Source organism: Tachyglossus aculeatus, chromosome 21, assembly GCF_015852505.1.
Source record: "Tachyglossus aculeatus isolate mTacAcu1 chromosome 21, mTacAcu1.pri, whole genome shotgun sequence".
In the NCBI taxonomy this organism is placed as follows: domain Eukaryota; kingdom Metazoa; phylum Chordata; class Mammalia; order Monotremata; family Tachyglossidae; genus Tachyglossus; species Tachyglossus aculeatus.
Genome location: NC_052086.1, coordinates 40,404,587 through 40,420,211, shown reverse-complemented (window position 1 = coordinate 40,420,211; position 15,625 = coordinate 40,404,587). Strand labels below are relative to the sequence as shown.

The window sequence follows — 15,625 nt, the reverse complement described above, 5'->3', positions numbered from 1 at the left end:
TAACTTTTAGACTGTGAGCCCACTGTTGGGTAGGGACCGTCTCTATATGTTGCCAACTTGTACTTCCCAAGCGCTTAGTACAGTGCTGTGCACACAGTAAGTGCTCAATAAATACGATTGATTGATTGATTGATTAAAAAATACCAACATTATTATTATTACTACTATATCTCACAAACATTGACTCTCCCCCGCTTCAAAGCCTTATTAAAAGCCGAGAAGCAGCGTGGCTCAGTGGGAAAAGCCCAGACTTGGGAGTCAGAGGTCATGGGTTCAAATCCCACCTCTGCCACTCGTCAGCTGTATGACTTGGGGCAAGTCACTTCACTTCTCTGGGCCTCAGTGACCACATCTGGAAAATGGGGATGAAGACTGGGAGCCCCATGTGGGCCAACCTGATCACCTTGTATGTACCCCAGTGCTTAGAACAGTGCTTGGCACATAGTAAGCGCTTAACGAATACCAAAATTATTATTATTACTATTATATCCCACAGACATTGACTCTCCCCCACTTCAAGGCCTTATTAAAAGCCGAGAAGCAGCGTGGCTCAGTGGAAAGAGGCCGGGCTTGGGAGTCAGAGGTCATGGGTTCGTATCCCGGCTCTGCCACCTGTCTGCTGCGTGACCTTGGGCAAGTCACTTCACTTCTCTGAGCCTCAGTTCCCTCATCTGGAAAATGGGGATTAAGACTGTGAGCCCCACGTGGGACAACCTGGTCACTTTGTATCCCCCCCAGCGCTTAGAACAGTGCTTTACATATAGTAAGCGCTTAACAAATGCCAACATTATTATTATTATTATTATCCCACCTCTGCCACTTGTCAGCTGTGTGACTTAGGGTGGGTCACTTCACTTCTCTGGGCCTCAGTTCCCTCATCTGTCAAATGGGGATGAAGACTGTGAGCCCTCCGGGGGCAACCTGATCACCTCGTAACCTCCCCAGCGCTTAGAACGGTGCTTGGCACATAGTAATGCTTAATAAATGACATTATTATTATTTTTACTATTATTATTGTTATTATTAGAAGGGGGTCACAGTCTAGAAGATACCTCTCTGCCCTGGATACAATGCCACACAACCACAAACACTCACACCCACATTTTCTCTCTCTTTCTCTGTCTCTCTGTCTCTCTCTTTATTGTTGGGAGTTGCCAAGCCCTCGGGACCATTTATGATGGAAGAGGAAACTGAAAGATTCTTTCCCGGGGGGAACGGCGACAGAGAAGGGAAGTCGCGGGTCCTAGTGGAAACGGGGTGACTGAGGAGTCACAGGATGTTGGTTCATTCATTCATTCATTCATTCATTCAATCGTATTTATTGAGCGCTTACTGTGTGCAGAGCACTGGACTAAGCGCTTGGGAAGCACAAGCTGGCACCATATCCAGCTTCCGCATGAGAAGCAGCGTGGCTCAATGGAAAGAGCATGGCCTTGGGAGTCATAGGTCATGAGTTCAAATCCCGGCTCTGCCAATTGTCGGCTGGGTGACTTTGGGCAAGTCACTTCACTTCCCTGTGCCTCAGTTCCCTCATCTGTAAAATGGGGATGAAGACCGTGAGCCCCACATGGGACAACCTGGTCGCCGTGTATCCTCCCCAGCGCATAGAACGGTGCTTTGCACATAGTAAGCGCTTAACAAATGCCATCATCATCATCATCATATCCAATTCTGGCTCTGCAACTTGCTGGCTGCGTGACCTTGGGGGAGTCACTTACCTTCTCTGTGCCTCAGTTTGCGCCTGTGTAAAATGGGGATAAAAAACCGGTTTCCCTTCCCCTTTAGACTGCGAAGAACTCACCCAGTAAGCGCTCAATAAAGACGAATGAATGGATGAATGAATGAACTCCTCACCCTCCCACCCGAACTCTGTCCTTCCTCTGATTTTTCCATCACTGTAGACAGTACCACCATCCCCCGTGGATCACAAGCCCATTACCTTGTGGTTGTCTTCCACTCATCTCTCATCTTCAACCCACATATTCAGTCTGTCACCAAATCCCCTCGAATCAAACTTCACGACTTCGCTAAACCCCGCCTATCCCTCTCCATAACAATAATGATAATAAGGGCATTTGTTAGGTGCTTACAACGTGCCGGACACTGTACTAAGCGCTGGGGTGGAGCCAAGCAAATCGGGTTGGACACAGTTCCTGTTCCCCGTGGGGCTCCCAGTCTCCATCCCCATGTGACAGATGAGGGAACTGAGGCCCAGAGAATTAAAGTGACTCGACCAAGGTCACACAGCAGATAAGTGGCGGAGCCGGGATTAGAACCCATGACCATCTGACTCCCAGGCCGGTGCTCTATCTGATAATGATGATAATAATGATGGCATTTGTTAATAATAATGATGGCATTTGTTAAGCGCTTACTATGTGCAAAGCACTGTTCTAAGCGCTGGGGGGATACAAGGCGATCAGGTTGTCCCCCGGGGGGCTCACAGTCTTCATCCCCATTTTCCAGATGAGGTAACTGAGGCCCAGAGAAGTGAAGTGACTTGCCCAAAGTCACACAGCTAACAATTGGCGGAGCCGGGATTTGAACCCATGACCTCTGACTCCAAAGCCCGGGCTCTTTCTATGTGCCAAGCACTGTTCTAAGCGCTGGGGTGGAGGGGGGCGATACGAGGTGATCAGGTTGTCCCACATGGGGCTCACGGTCTTCATCCCCATTTTCCAGATGAGGGAACTGAGGCCCAGAGAAGTGAAGTGACTTGCCCAAAGTCACCCAGCTGACAAGTGGCAGAGCCGGGATTTGAACCCATGACCTCTGACTCCCAAACCCGGGCTCTTTCCACTGAGCCCCGCTGCTTCTCAAACCTGGATTTGCACATATTATTCACCCCTCCCTCAGCCCCAAGGCACTCATGTCCACACCACTACTCGTCTGCTGTGTGACCTTGGGCGAGTCACTTTACTTCCCTGGGCCTCAGTTCCTTCATCTGGAAAATGGGGATTGTCACTGTGACACCCACGCGGGACGGGGACTGTGTCCATCCCAATCTGCTTGTATCCACCCCAGCGCTTAGTACAGTGCCCGGTGTTTAGTAAGTGCTTAACAAACACCATTATCACCATCATCGTCATCAACCAAAATTTACTCATTCATTCATTCAATCATATTTATTGAGCGCTTACTGTGTGCAGAGCACTGGACTAAGCGCTTAGGAAGTATAAGATGGCAACATCTAGAGACGGTCTCTACCCAACATTCATTCATTCAATCACATTTATTGAGCGCTTACTGTGTGCGGAGCACTGTACTAAGCGCTTGGGAAATCCAAGTTGGCAACAGATAGAGATGGTCCCTACCCAACATTCATTCAGTCAGTCATATTTATTGAGCGCTTACTGTGTGCAGAGTACTGGACTAAGCGCTTGGGAAGTACATGTTTTGTTTTGTTGTCCATCTCCCCCTTCTAGACTGTGAGCCCGCTGTTGGACAGGGACCGTCTCCATATGTTGCTCACTGGGACTTCCCAAGCGCTTAGTACAGTGCTCTGCACACAGTAAGCGCTCAACAAATATGACTGAATGAATGAATGATCAAAATAAGTGCTCACTAAATTCCACTGATGGTATTCGGTCAATAGCATTGATAACAATAATAATTGTGGTACTTATTAAGCACTTAATAATAATAATACTAACAATTAGGGTATTTGTTAAGCATTTATTATGTGCCAAGCCCTGGGGTGATGCCAGCAAATCATTCATTCAATCGTGTTTACTGTGTGCAGGGCACTGTACTAAGCGCTTGAATCAGGTCGGACACAGTCCCTGTCCCAAACGGGGCTCGCTCTCCCAATCCCCATTTTCCAGATGCGGGAACTGAGGCCCAGAGAAGTGAAGTGACTCGCCCGAGGCCACACAGCCCTTAAGTGAGCCTGTCTTCCAGACTGTGAGCCTGTTGTTGGGCAGGGATTGTCTCTACTGGTTGTCGAATTGGACTTTCCAAGCGCTTAGTCCAGTGCCCCGCACACAGTAAGCGCTCAATAAATACGATTGAGAGTGGCGGAGCTGGGATTAGGACCTTTGGCATCCCAGGACTGGGGTCTAACCACTACGCCACACTGTTTCCCACTATTCATTCATTCATTCATTCAATCGTATTTATTGAGTGCTTACTGTGTGCAGAGCACTGTACTAAGCACTTGGAAGTACAAGTTGGCAACGATATAGAGACAGTCCCTACCCAACAACAGGCTCACAGTCTAGAGGACTATTATAATATAATATAATATAATATAATTCTATTATTATCATCACTACTATGTGCTGAACAATATTCCAAGCACTGGGGTAGATCCAAGATTATCAGGCAGGACATGGGACTCGTACTCGAATTAGAAGGGCAATATAATATATAATATAATATAATATAATTCTATTATTATCATCACTACTATGTGCTGAACAATATTCCAAGCACTGGGGTAGATCCAAGATCATCAGGTTGAACATGGGACTCGTACTCGAATTAGAAGGGTAATATAATATATAATATAATATAATATAATACAATACAATATAATATAATATAATTCTATTATTATCATCACTACTATGTGCTGAACAATATTCCAAGCACTGGGGTAGATCCAAGATCATCAGGTTGGATATGGGACTCGTATTCGAGTAGAAGGGTAATATAATATACTAGAATAGAAGTCTATTATCATCATCACTACTATGTGCTGAACAATATTCCAAGCACTGGGGTAGATCCAAGATCATCAGGTTGGACATGGGACTCATATTCGAATTAGAAGGGTAATATAATAATATATAATATAATATAATAATATAATATAATAATATAATATAATATATGATATGATATAATATGATATAATATAATAGAAGTCTATTATTATCATCACTACTATGTGCTGAACAATATTCCAAGCACTGAGGCAGATCCAAGATAATCAGGTTGGATATGGGACTCGTATTCGAGTAGAAGGGTAATATAATATACTAGAATAGAAGTCTATTATTATCGTCACTACTATGTGCTGAACAATATTCCAAGCGCTGGGGTAGATCCAAGATCATCAGGTTGGACATGGGACTCGTATTCGAAGTAGAAGAGAAATATAATATGATATAATATAATAGAAGTCTATTATTATAATCACTACTATGTGCTGAACAATATTCTAAGCACTGGGGTAGATCCAAGATAATCAGGTTGGACATGGGACTCGTATTCGAAGTAGAAGGGAAATATAATATAATATAATATAATAAGTCTATTATTATCATCACTACTATGTGCTGAACAATATTCCAAGCACTGGGATAGATCCAAGATCATCAGGTTGGACATGGGACTCATATTCGAAGTAGAAGGGAGAACAGGTATTGAATCCCCATTTTGCAGATGAGGGAACTGAGGCCCAGAGAAATTCAGTGTCTTGCCCAAGGTCCCACAGCCAACAAGAGGCAGAGGCAAAATCAGAGCTCAGGTCCTTTCAACTCCTAGGCCCGAGCTCTTTCTACTAGATTTCATTGACTCATTCATTCAATCGTATTTATTGGGCGCTTACTGTGTGCAGAGCACTGTACTAAGCGCTTGGAAAGTACAAGTCGGCAACGCTATAGAGATGGTCCCTACCCAACAATGGGCTCGCAGTCTAGAAGACTATTAAAATATAATATAATATAATAATATATAATATAATATATAATGTAATAATATAATATAAAACAGAAGTCTATTATTATCATCACTACTCTGTGCTGAACAATATTCCAAGCACTGGGGTAGATCCAAGATCATCAGGTTGGACATGGGACTCGTATTTGAAGCAGAAGGGAAATAAAATAGAATATAATAGAAGTCTATTATTATCATCACTAGTATGTGTTGAACAATATTCCAAGCACTGGGGTAGATCCAAGATCATCAGATTGGACATGGGACTTGTATTTGAAGTAGAAGGGTAATAAAATATAATATAATATAATAGAAGTCTATTATTATCATCACTACTATGTGCTGAACAATATTCCAAGCACTGGGGTAGATCCAAGATAATCAGGTTGGACATGGGACTCGTATTCGAAGTAGAAGGGAAATATAATATAATAGAATAGAATAGAAGTCTTTTATTATCATCACTACTATGTGCTGAACAATATTCCAAGCACTGGGGTAGATCCAAGATCATCAGGTTGGACATGGGACTCGTATTCGAAGTAGAAGAGAAATATATGATATAATATAATAGAAGTCTATTATTATAATCACTACTATGTGCTGAACAATATTCCAAGCACTGGGGTAGATCCAAGATCATCAGGGTGGACATGGGACTCGTATTTGAAGTAGAAGGGTAATAAAATATAATATAATAGAAGTCTATTATTATCATCACTACTATGTGCTGAACAATATTCCAAGCACTGGGGTAGATCCAAGGTCATCAGGTTGGACATGGGACTTGTATTCAAAGTAGAAGGGAAATATAATATAATAATATAATATAATAATATAATATATGATATTATAACATAATATATTATAACATAATATATTACAATATATGATTATAATATAATATAATATAATATATAATATAATAGAAGTCTATTATTATCATCACTACTATGTGCCGAACAATATTCCAAGCACTGGGATAGATCCAACACCATCAGGTTGGACACGGGACTCGTATTCGAGGTAGAAGGGAGAACAGGTATTGAATCCCCATTTTACAGATGAGGGAACTGAGGCCCAGAGAAATTCAGTGTCTTGCCCAAGGTCCCACAGCCAACAAGAGGCAGAGGCAGAATTAGAACTCAGGTCCTTTCGACTCCTAGGCCCGAGCTCTTTCTACTAGATTTCATTCACTAACTCATTCATTCAATCGTATTTATTGGGCGCTTACTGTGTGCAGAGCGCTGGACTAAGCGCTTGGGAAGTACAAGTCGGCAACGAGATCTCTAGATGGTCCCTACCCAACAATGGGCTCGCAGTCTAGAAGACTATTAGAATATAATATGATATGATACGATACAATATAAGTCTATTATTATCATCACTACTATGTGCTGAACAATATTCCAAGCACTGGGGTAGATCCAAGATCATCAGGTTGGTCATGGGACTCGTATTCGAAGTACAGGGGAAATATAATATAAAATAAAATATAATATAATTATATATAATATAATTACATATAATACAATAATATATAATATAAGTATATAAGTATATATGATATAATATAATATAATCACATATAATATAATTATATATAATACAATAATATATAATATAAGTATATATAATATGATATGATATGATATGATATGATATGATATGATATAATATAATATAATATAATAATATAATTCTATTATTATCGTCACTACTATGTGCCGAACAATATTCCAAGCACTGGGATAGATCCAACACCATCAGGTTGGACACGGGACTCGTATTCGAAGTAGAAGGGAGAACAGGTATTGAATCCCCATTTTGCAGATGAGGGACCTGAGGCCCAGAGAAATTCAGTGTCTTGCCCAAGGTCACACAGCCAACAAGAGGCAGAGGCAGAATTAGAACTCAGGTCCTTTCGACTCCTCGGCCCGAGCTCTTTCTACTAGATTTCATTCACTCATTCATTCATTCAATCGTATTTATTGGGCGCTTACTGTGTGCAGAGCGCTGGACTGAGCGCTTGGGAAGTACAAGTCAGCAACGATATAGAGACGGTCCCTACCCAACAATGGGCTGGCAGTCTAGAAGACTATTAGAATATAATATGATATGATACAATACAATATAAGTCTATTATTATCATCACTACTACGTGCTGAACAATATTCCAAGCACTGGGGTAGGTCCAAGATCATCAGGTTGGACATGGGACTCGTATTCGAAGGAGAGGGGAAATACAATATAAAAGATAATATAATATAATATAATATAATATAATATAATATAATATAATATAATTATATATAACATAATTATATATAATACAATAATATGTAATAGAAGTATATATGATATAATATAATATGATTATATATAATATAATTATACACAATACAATAATATATGATATTAGTATATATAATATAATATGATATAACAATACAATATAATATAATATAATATAATATAATATATGATATGATATATGATATGATATGATATGATATAATAATATAATATGATTCTATTATTATCGTCACTACTATGTGCCGAACAATATTCCAAGCACTGGGGTAGATCCAAGACCATCAGGTTGGACATGGGACTCGTATTCAAAGTAGAAGGGAGAACAAGTATTGAATCCCCATTCCGCAGATGAGGGAACTGAGGCCCAGGGAAATTCAGTGTCTTGCCAAAGGTCCCACAGCCAACAAGAGGCAGAGGCAGAATTAGAACTCAGGTCCTTTTGACTCCTAGGCCCGAGCTCTTTCTACTAGATTTCATTCATTCATTCATTCATTCATTCAATCGTATTTATTGAGCGCTTACTGTGTGCAGAGCACTGTACTAAGCGCTTGGGAAGTACAAGTCGGCAACGATATAGAGATGGTCCCTACCCAACAATGGGCTGGCAGTCTAGAAGACTATTAGAATATAATATGATATGATACGATACAATATAAGTCTATTATTATCATCACTACTATGTGCTGAACAATATTCCAAGCACTGGGGTAGATCCAAGATCATCAGGTTGGACATGGGACTTGTATTCGAAGTAGAGGGGAAATATAATATAAAATATAATATAATATAATAATATAATATAATATAAAATAATTATATATAACATAATCATATAATACAATAATATATAATATAAGTATATATAATATAATATAATATAATTATATGTAATATAATGACACACAATACAATAATATATGATGTTAGTATATATTATAATATAATGTAATAATATAATATAATATAATATAATATGATATAATATGATATGATATGATATGATATAATATAATACAATAATATAATATGATTCTATTATTATCGTTACTACTATGTGCCGAACAATATTCCAAGCACTGGGGTAGATCCAAGATCATCAGGTTGGACATGGGACTCGTATTCGAAGTAGAAGGGAGAGCAGGTATTGAATCCCCATTCTGCAGATAAAGGAACTGAGGCCCAGAGAAATTCAGTGTCTTGCCCAAGGTCCCACAGCCAACGAGAGGCAGAGGCAGAATTAGAACTCAGGTCCTTTCGACTCCTAGGCCCGAGCTCTTTCTACTAGATTTCATTCACTAACTCATTCATTCAATCGTATTTATTGGGCGCTTACTGGGTGCAGAGCACTGTACTAAGCACTTGGGAAGTACAAGTCGGCAACGAGATCTCTAGATGGACCCTACCCAACAATGGGCTCGCAGTCTAGAAGACTATTAGAATATAATATGATATGATACGATACAATATAAGTCTATTATTATTATCATCACTACTATGTGCTGAACAATATTCCAAGCACTGGGGTAGATCCAAGATCATCAGGTTGGTCATGGGACTCGTATTCGAAGTACAGGGGAAATATAATATAAAATAAAATATAATATAATTATATATAATATAATTACATATAATACAATAATATATAATATAAGTATATAAGTATATATGATATAATATAATATAATCACATATAATATAATTATATATAATACAATAATATATAATATAAGTATATATAATATGATATGATATAATATAATATAATATAATATAATATAATATAATATAATATAATATAATTCTATTATTATCGTCACTACTATGTGCCGAACAATATTCCAAGCACTGGGGTAGATCCAAGACCATCAGGTTGGACATGGGACTCGTATTCGAAGTAGAAGGGAGAACAAGTATTGAATCCCCATTCTGCAGATGAGGGAACTGAGGCCCAGGGAAATTCAGTGTCTTGCCCGAGGTCCCACAGCCAACGAGAGGCAGAGGCAGAATTAGAACTCAGGTCCTTTCGACTCCTAGGCCCGAGCTCTTTCTACTAGATTTCATTCATCACTCATTCATTCAATCGTATTTATTGGGCGCTTACTGGGTGCAGAGCGCCGGACTGGACTGAGCGGTTCCCCGCACTCGGCCCCGCGGCTTCCCGGGACTCTGCCCGAGTACTCACGAAGTACACGGCTCCGAAGCTTCCATGCCCGATTTCCCGTAAGCCCACGAAAATCTCTTCGGGATCATCTCTGGCGAACAGGTCGGCTACGTCGGGGTCCGTGGGCAGCCCTTTGCGCATGGTGACGGCGGTGGGTTGGAAGCGGGCCGCCGCTCTCCGCTCCCGCTCGCTCATTCACCACACGGACCCGGGGATTCCCGGCGGCCGGTCGGCACCTGGAAAGGGACGCGGGTCATCGGGATCGCTAAATTCTCCCCTCATCAATCAATCAATCAATCAATCGTATTTATTGAGCGCTTACTGTGTGCAGAGCACTGGACGAAGCGCTTGGGAAGTCCAAGTTGGCAACATCTCGAGACGGTCCCTACCCAACGATCAATCAATCAATCGTATTTATTGAGCGCTTACTGTGTGCAGAGCACTGGACTAAGCGCTTGGGAAGTCCAAGTTGGCAACATCTAGAGACGGTCCCTACCCAACAGTCAATCAATCAATCGTACTTATTGAGCGCTTACTGTGTGCAGAGCACTGGACTAAGCGCTTCGGAAGTCCAAGTTGGCAACATCTAGAGACGGTCCCTACCCAACGATCAATCAATCAATCGTACTTATTGAGCGCTTACTGTGTGCAGAGCACTGTACTAAGCGCTTGGGAAGGCCAAGTTGGCAACATCGAGAGACGGTCCCTACCCTACAAACAATCAATCGTACTTATTGAGCGCTTACTGTGTGCAGAGCACTGGACTAAGCGCTTGGGAAGTCCAAGTTGGCAACATCTAGAGACGGTCCCTACCCAACAATCAGTCAATCAATCGTACTTATTGAGCGCTTACTATGTGCAGAGCACTGTACTAAGCGCTTGGGAAGTACAAATTGGCTATATATAGAGACGGTCACTACCCAACAATCAATCAATCAATCAATCGTATTTATTGAGCGCTTACTGTGTGCAGAGCACTGTACTAAGCGCTTGGGAAGTCCAAGTTGGCAACATCTAGAGACAGTCCCTGCCCGACAGTGGGCTCACAGTCTAGAAGGGGGAGACAGACAACAAAACCAAACATACTAACAAAATAATAAAATAAATAGAATAGATAGGTACAAGTAAAATAAATAAATAGAGTAATAAATATGTACAAACATATATACATATAAATAGGTGCTGTGGGGGAAGGGAAGGAGGTAAGGCGGGGGGGATGGAGAGGGGGACGTGTGACCTTGGGCAACTCACTTAACTTCTCTGAGCCTCAGTGACCTCATCTGGAAAATGGGGATGATGACTGTGAGCCCCACGGGGGACAACCTGATCACCTTGTAGCCCCCCCAGCGCTTAGAACAGTGCTTGGCACATAGTAAGTGCTTAACAAATGCCATTATTATTATTATTACTATTATTATTATTATTAAGTGACTTGCCCAAAGTCACACAGCTGACAATTGAACTATACTGAGGTATAGTTCCCTGCACATGGGGAGAGTGTGTGAGAGGCAGCGTGGCTCAGTGGAAAGAGCCCGGGCTTTGGAGTCAGAGGTCGTGGGTTCAAATCCCGGCTCCGACAATTGTCAGCTGGGTGACTTTGGGCAAGTCACTTAATAATAATAATAATAATAATGATGGCATTTGTTAAGCGCTTACTATGTGCCAAGCTCTGTTCTAAGTGCTGGGGGGGGATACAAGGTGATCAGGTTGTCCCACGTGGGGCTCACAGTCATCATCCCCATTTCACAGATGAGGTAAGTGAGGCTCAGAGAAGTTAGGTGATTTGCCCAAGGTCACACAGCAGACGTGGTGGAGCCGGGATTCGAACCCATGACCTCTGACTCCAAAGCCCGGGCTCTTTCCACCGAGCCACGCTTAAATTCTCTGTGCCTCAGTTCCCTCATCTGTAAAATGGGGATGAAGACTGTGAGCCCCCCGTGAGACAACCTGATCACCTTGTAACCTCCCCAGCGCTTAGAACAGTGCTTGGCACATAGTAAGCGCTTAATAAATGCCATCATTATTATTATTATTATTATTATTCACTTCTCTGGGCTTCAGTTCCCTCACCTACAAAATGGGGATGAAGCCTGTGAGCCCCCCGTGGGCCAACCTGATCACCTCGTAACCTCCCCAGCGCTTAGAACAGTGCTTGGCACATAGTAAGCGCTTAATAAATGCCATCATTATTATTATTATTATTATTATTCACTTCTCTGGGCCTCAGTTCCCTCACCTATAAAATGGGGATGAAGCCTGTGAGCCCCCCGTGGGACAACCTGATCACCCTGTAACCTCCCCAGTGCTTACAACAGTGCTTGGCACATAGTAAGCGCTTAATAAATGCCATCATCATTATTATTATTATTATTATTATTATTATTCACTTCCCTGGGCCTCGGTTCCCTCACCTATAAAATGGGGATGAAGCCTGTGAGCCCCCCGTGGGACAACCTGATCACCTCGTAACCTCCCCAGCGCTTAGAACAGTGCTTGGCACATAGTAAGCGCCTAATAAATGCCATCATTATTATTATTATTATTATTATTCACTTCTCTGGGCCTCAGTTCCCTCACCTATAAAATGGGGATGAAGCCTGTGAGCCCCCCGTGGAACAACCTGATCACCTTGTAACCTCCCCAGCGCTTAGAACAGTGCTTTGCACATAGTAAGCGCTTAATAAATGCCATCATTATTATTATTATTATTATTCACTTCTCTGGGCCTCAGTTCCCTCACCTATAAAATGGGGATGAAGCCTGTGAGCCCCCCGTGGGACAACCTGATCACCTTGTAACCTCCCCAGCGCTTAGAACAGTGCTTGGCACATAGTAAGCGCTTAATAAATGTCATCATTATTATTATTATTATTATTATTATTCACTTCTCTGGGCTTCAGTTCCCTCACCTACAAAATGGGGATGAAGCCTGTGAGCCCCCCGTGGGCCAACCTGATCACCTCGTAACCTCCCCAGCGCTTAGAACAGTGCTTTGCACATAGTAAGCGCTTAATAAATGCCATTATTATTATTATTATTATTATTATTATTCACTTCTCTGGGCCTCAGTTTCCTCACCTATAAAATGGGGATGAAGCCTGTGAGCCCCCTGTGGGACAACCTCATCACCTTGTAACCTCCCCAGAGCTTAGAACAGTGCTTGGCACATAGTAAGCGCTTAATAAATGCCATCATTATTATTATTACTATTATTATTCACTTCTCTGGGCCTCGGTTCCCTCACCTATTAAATGGGGATGAAGCCTGTGAGCCCCCCGTGGGACAACCTGATCACCTTGTAACCTCCCCAGCGCTTAGAACAGTGCTTGGCACATAGTAAGCGCTTAATAAATGCCATCATTATTATTATTATTATTATTCACTTCTCTGGGCCTCAGTTCCCTCACCTATAAAATGGGGATGAAGCCTGTGAGCCCCCTGTGGGACAACCTGATCACCTTGTAACCTCCCCAGCGCTTAGAACAGTGCTTGGCACATAGTAAGCGCTTAACAAATGCCATCGTTATTATTATTACTATTCTATTGAATCCCCATTTTGCAGGTGAGGGAACTGAGGCCCAGAGAAATGCAGTGTCTTGCCCAAGGTCCCACGGCCAACAAGAGGCAGAGGCAAAAGCAGAACTCAGGCCCGAGCTCTTTCTACTAGATTACATTCATTCATTCATTCAATCGTATTTATTGGGCGCTTACTAGGTGCAGGGCGCTGGACTAAGCGCTTCCGTCTACTACAGCACGCGGCTTCTCTGGGCCAAGGTGAGCAGGGCATCCCCCCCGTTTACCTGAGCGAAGGCTGGTCCTCGTGCCCATTTTAGCAGCGGATTCCCATTTCGTCGCTCCGGACTACCTCCGGCCCCGGGCGTCCAGTTCACCTGAAGAGGGAAAATTGGGGGAAAAACCCATGAAATGGCAGAGAGGCAGCACGGTGCGACCGTAAGCGCTCAATAAATACGACTGAGTGAACGAGCAGGTCACGGGCCTGGGCGGCGGAGAAGCAGCGTGGCTCGGGAGTCACAGGTCGCGGGTTCAAATCCCGGCTCCGCCGCTTGCCAGCTGGGTGGGTGAGTCACTTCCCTTCTCCGGGCCTCAGTTCCCTCCTCTGTAAAATGGGGATGAAGACTGGGAGCCCCCCGTGGGACAACCTGTGTCTACCCCGGCGCTTAGAACAGTGCTCGGCACATAGTAAGCGCTCAGCAAATACCATCCTTATTGGTATTATCATGGGTTCTAATCCCAGCTCCACCACTTAATAAAAATAACGTCTGCTGTGTGACCTCGGGAGAGTCACTTGGCATCTCTGGGCCTCAGTTCCCTCCTCTGTAAAATGGGGATGAAGACTGGGAGCCCACCGTGGGACAACCTGATCACCTTGTGTCTACCCCGGCGCTTAGAACGGAGCTTGGCACATAGTAAGCGCTCAGCAAATGCCATCCTTATTGGTATTATCATGGGTTCTAATCCCAGCTCCACCACTTAATAAAAATAACGTCCGCTGTGTGACCTCGGGAGAGTCACTTGGCATCTCTGGGCCTCGGTCACCTCATCTGTAAAATGGGGATGAAGACTGGGAGCCCACCGCGGGACAACCTGATCACCTTGTGTCTACCCCGGCGCTTAGAACAGTGCTCGGCGCACAGTAAGCGCTCAGCAAATGCCATCGTTACTGTTATTATCATGGGTTCTAATCCCAGCTCCACCACTTAATAAAAATAACGTCCGCTGTGTGACCTCGGGAGAGTCACTTGGCATCTCTGGGCCTTAGTTCCCTCCTCTGTAAAATGGGGATGAAGACTGGGAGCCCCCGTGGGACAACCTGATCACCTTGTGTCTACCGCGGCGCTTAGAACAGTGCTCGGCACATAGTAAGCGCTCAGCAAATACCATCCTTATTGGTATTATTATGGGTTCTAATCCCAGCTCCACCACTTAATACAAATAACGTCTGCTGTGTGACCTCGGGAGAGTCACTTGGCATCTCTGGGCCTCAGTTCCCTCCTCTGTAAAATGGGGATGAAGACTGGGAGCCCACTGTGGGACAACCTGATCACCTTGTGTCTACCGCGGCGCTTAGAACAGTGCTCGGCACATAGTAAGCGCTCAGCAAATACCATCCTTATTGGTATTATTATGGGTTCTAATCCCAGCTCCACCACTTAATACAAATAACGTCTGCTGTGTGACCTCGGGAGAGTCACTTGGCATCTCTGGGCCTCAGTTCCCTCCTCTGTAAAATGGGGATGAAGACTGGGAGCCCCCGTGGGACAACCTGATCACCTTGTGTCTACCGCGGTGCTTAGAACAGTGCTCGGCACATAGTAAGCGCTCAGCAAATACCATCATTATTGGTATTATCATGGGTTCTAATCCCAGCTCCACCACTTAATAAAAATAACGTCTGTTGTGTGACCTTGGGAGAGTCACTTGGCATCTCTGCTTTGCACACAGTAAGCGCTTAACAAATGCCAA

At 43.1% G+C, this 15,625-nt stretch overlaps 1 protein-coding gene across 2 annotated transcripts in view; it reads right to left on the bottom strand.

The window, feature by feature from the left end:
• TAOK3 (TAO kinase 3) overlaps nt 1–15,625 on the bottom strand; it is a 248,794-nt gene that overhangs the window by 134,957 nt on the left and 98,212 nt on the right. For both annotated transcript variants that reach the window (XM_038763111.1, XM_038763112.1), the window contains 2 exons: nt 13,942–14,031; nt 10,163–10,377 (listed from right to left, as the gene is read on the bottom strand). In XM_038763111.1, coding sequence (XP_038619039.1) covers nt 10,163–10,336 — 174 coding nt within the window. In that variant the 5' untranslated portion in view covers nt 10,337–10,377; nt 13,942–14,031. The remainder of the gene's footprint in view (nt 1–10,162; nt 10,378–13,941; nt 14,032–15,625) is intronic.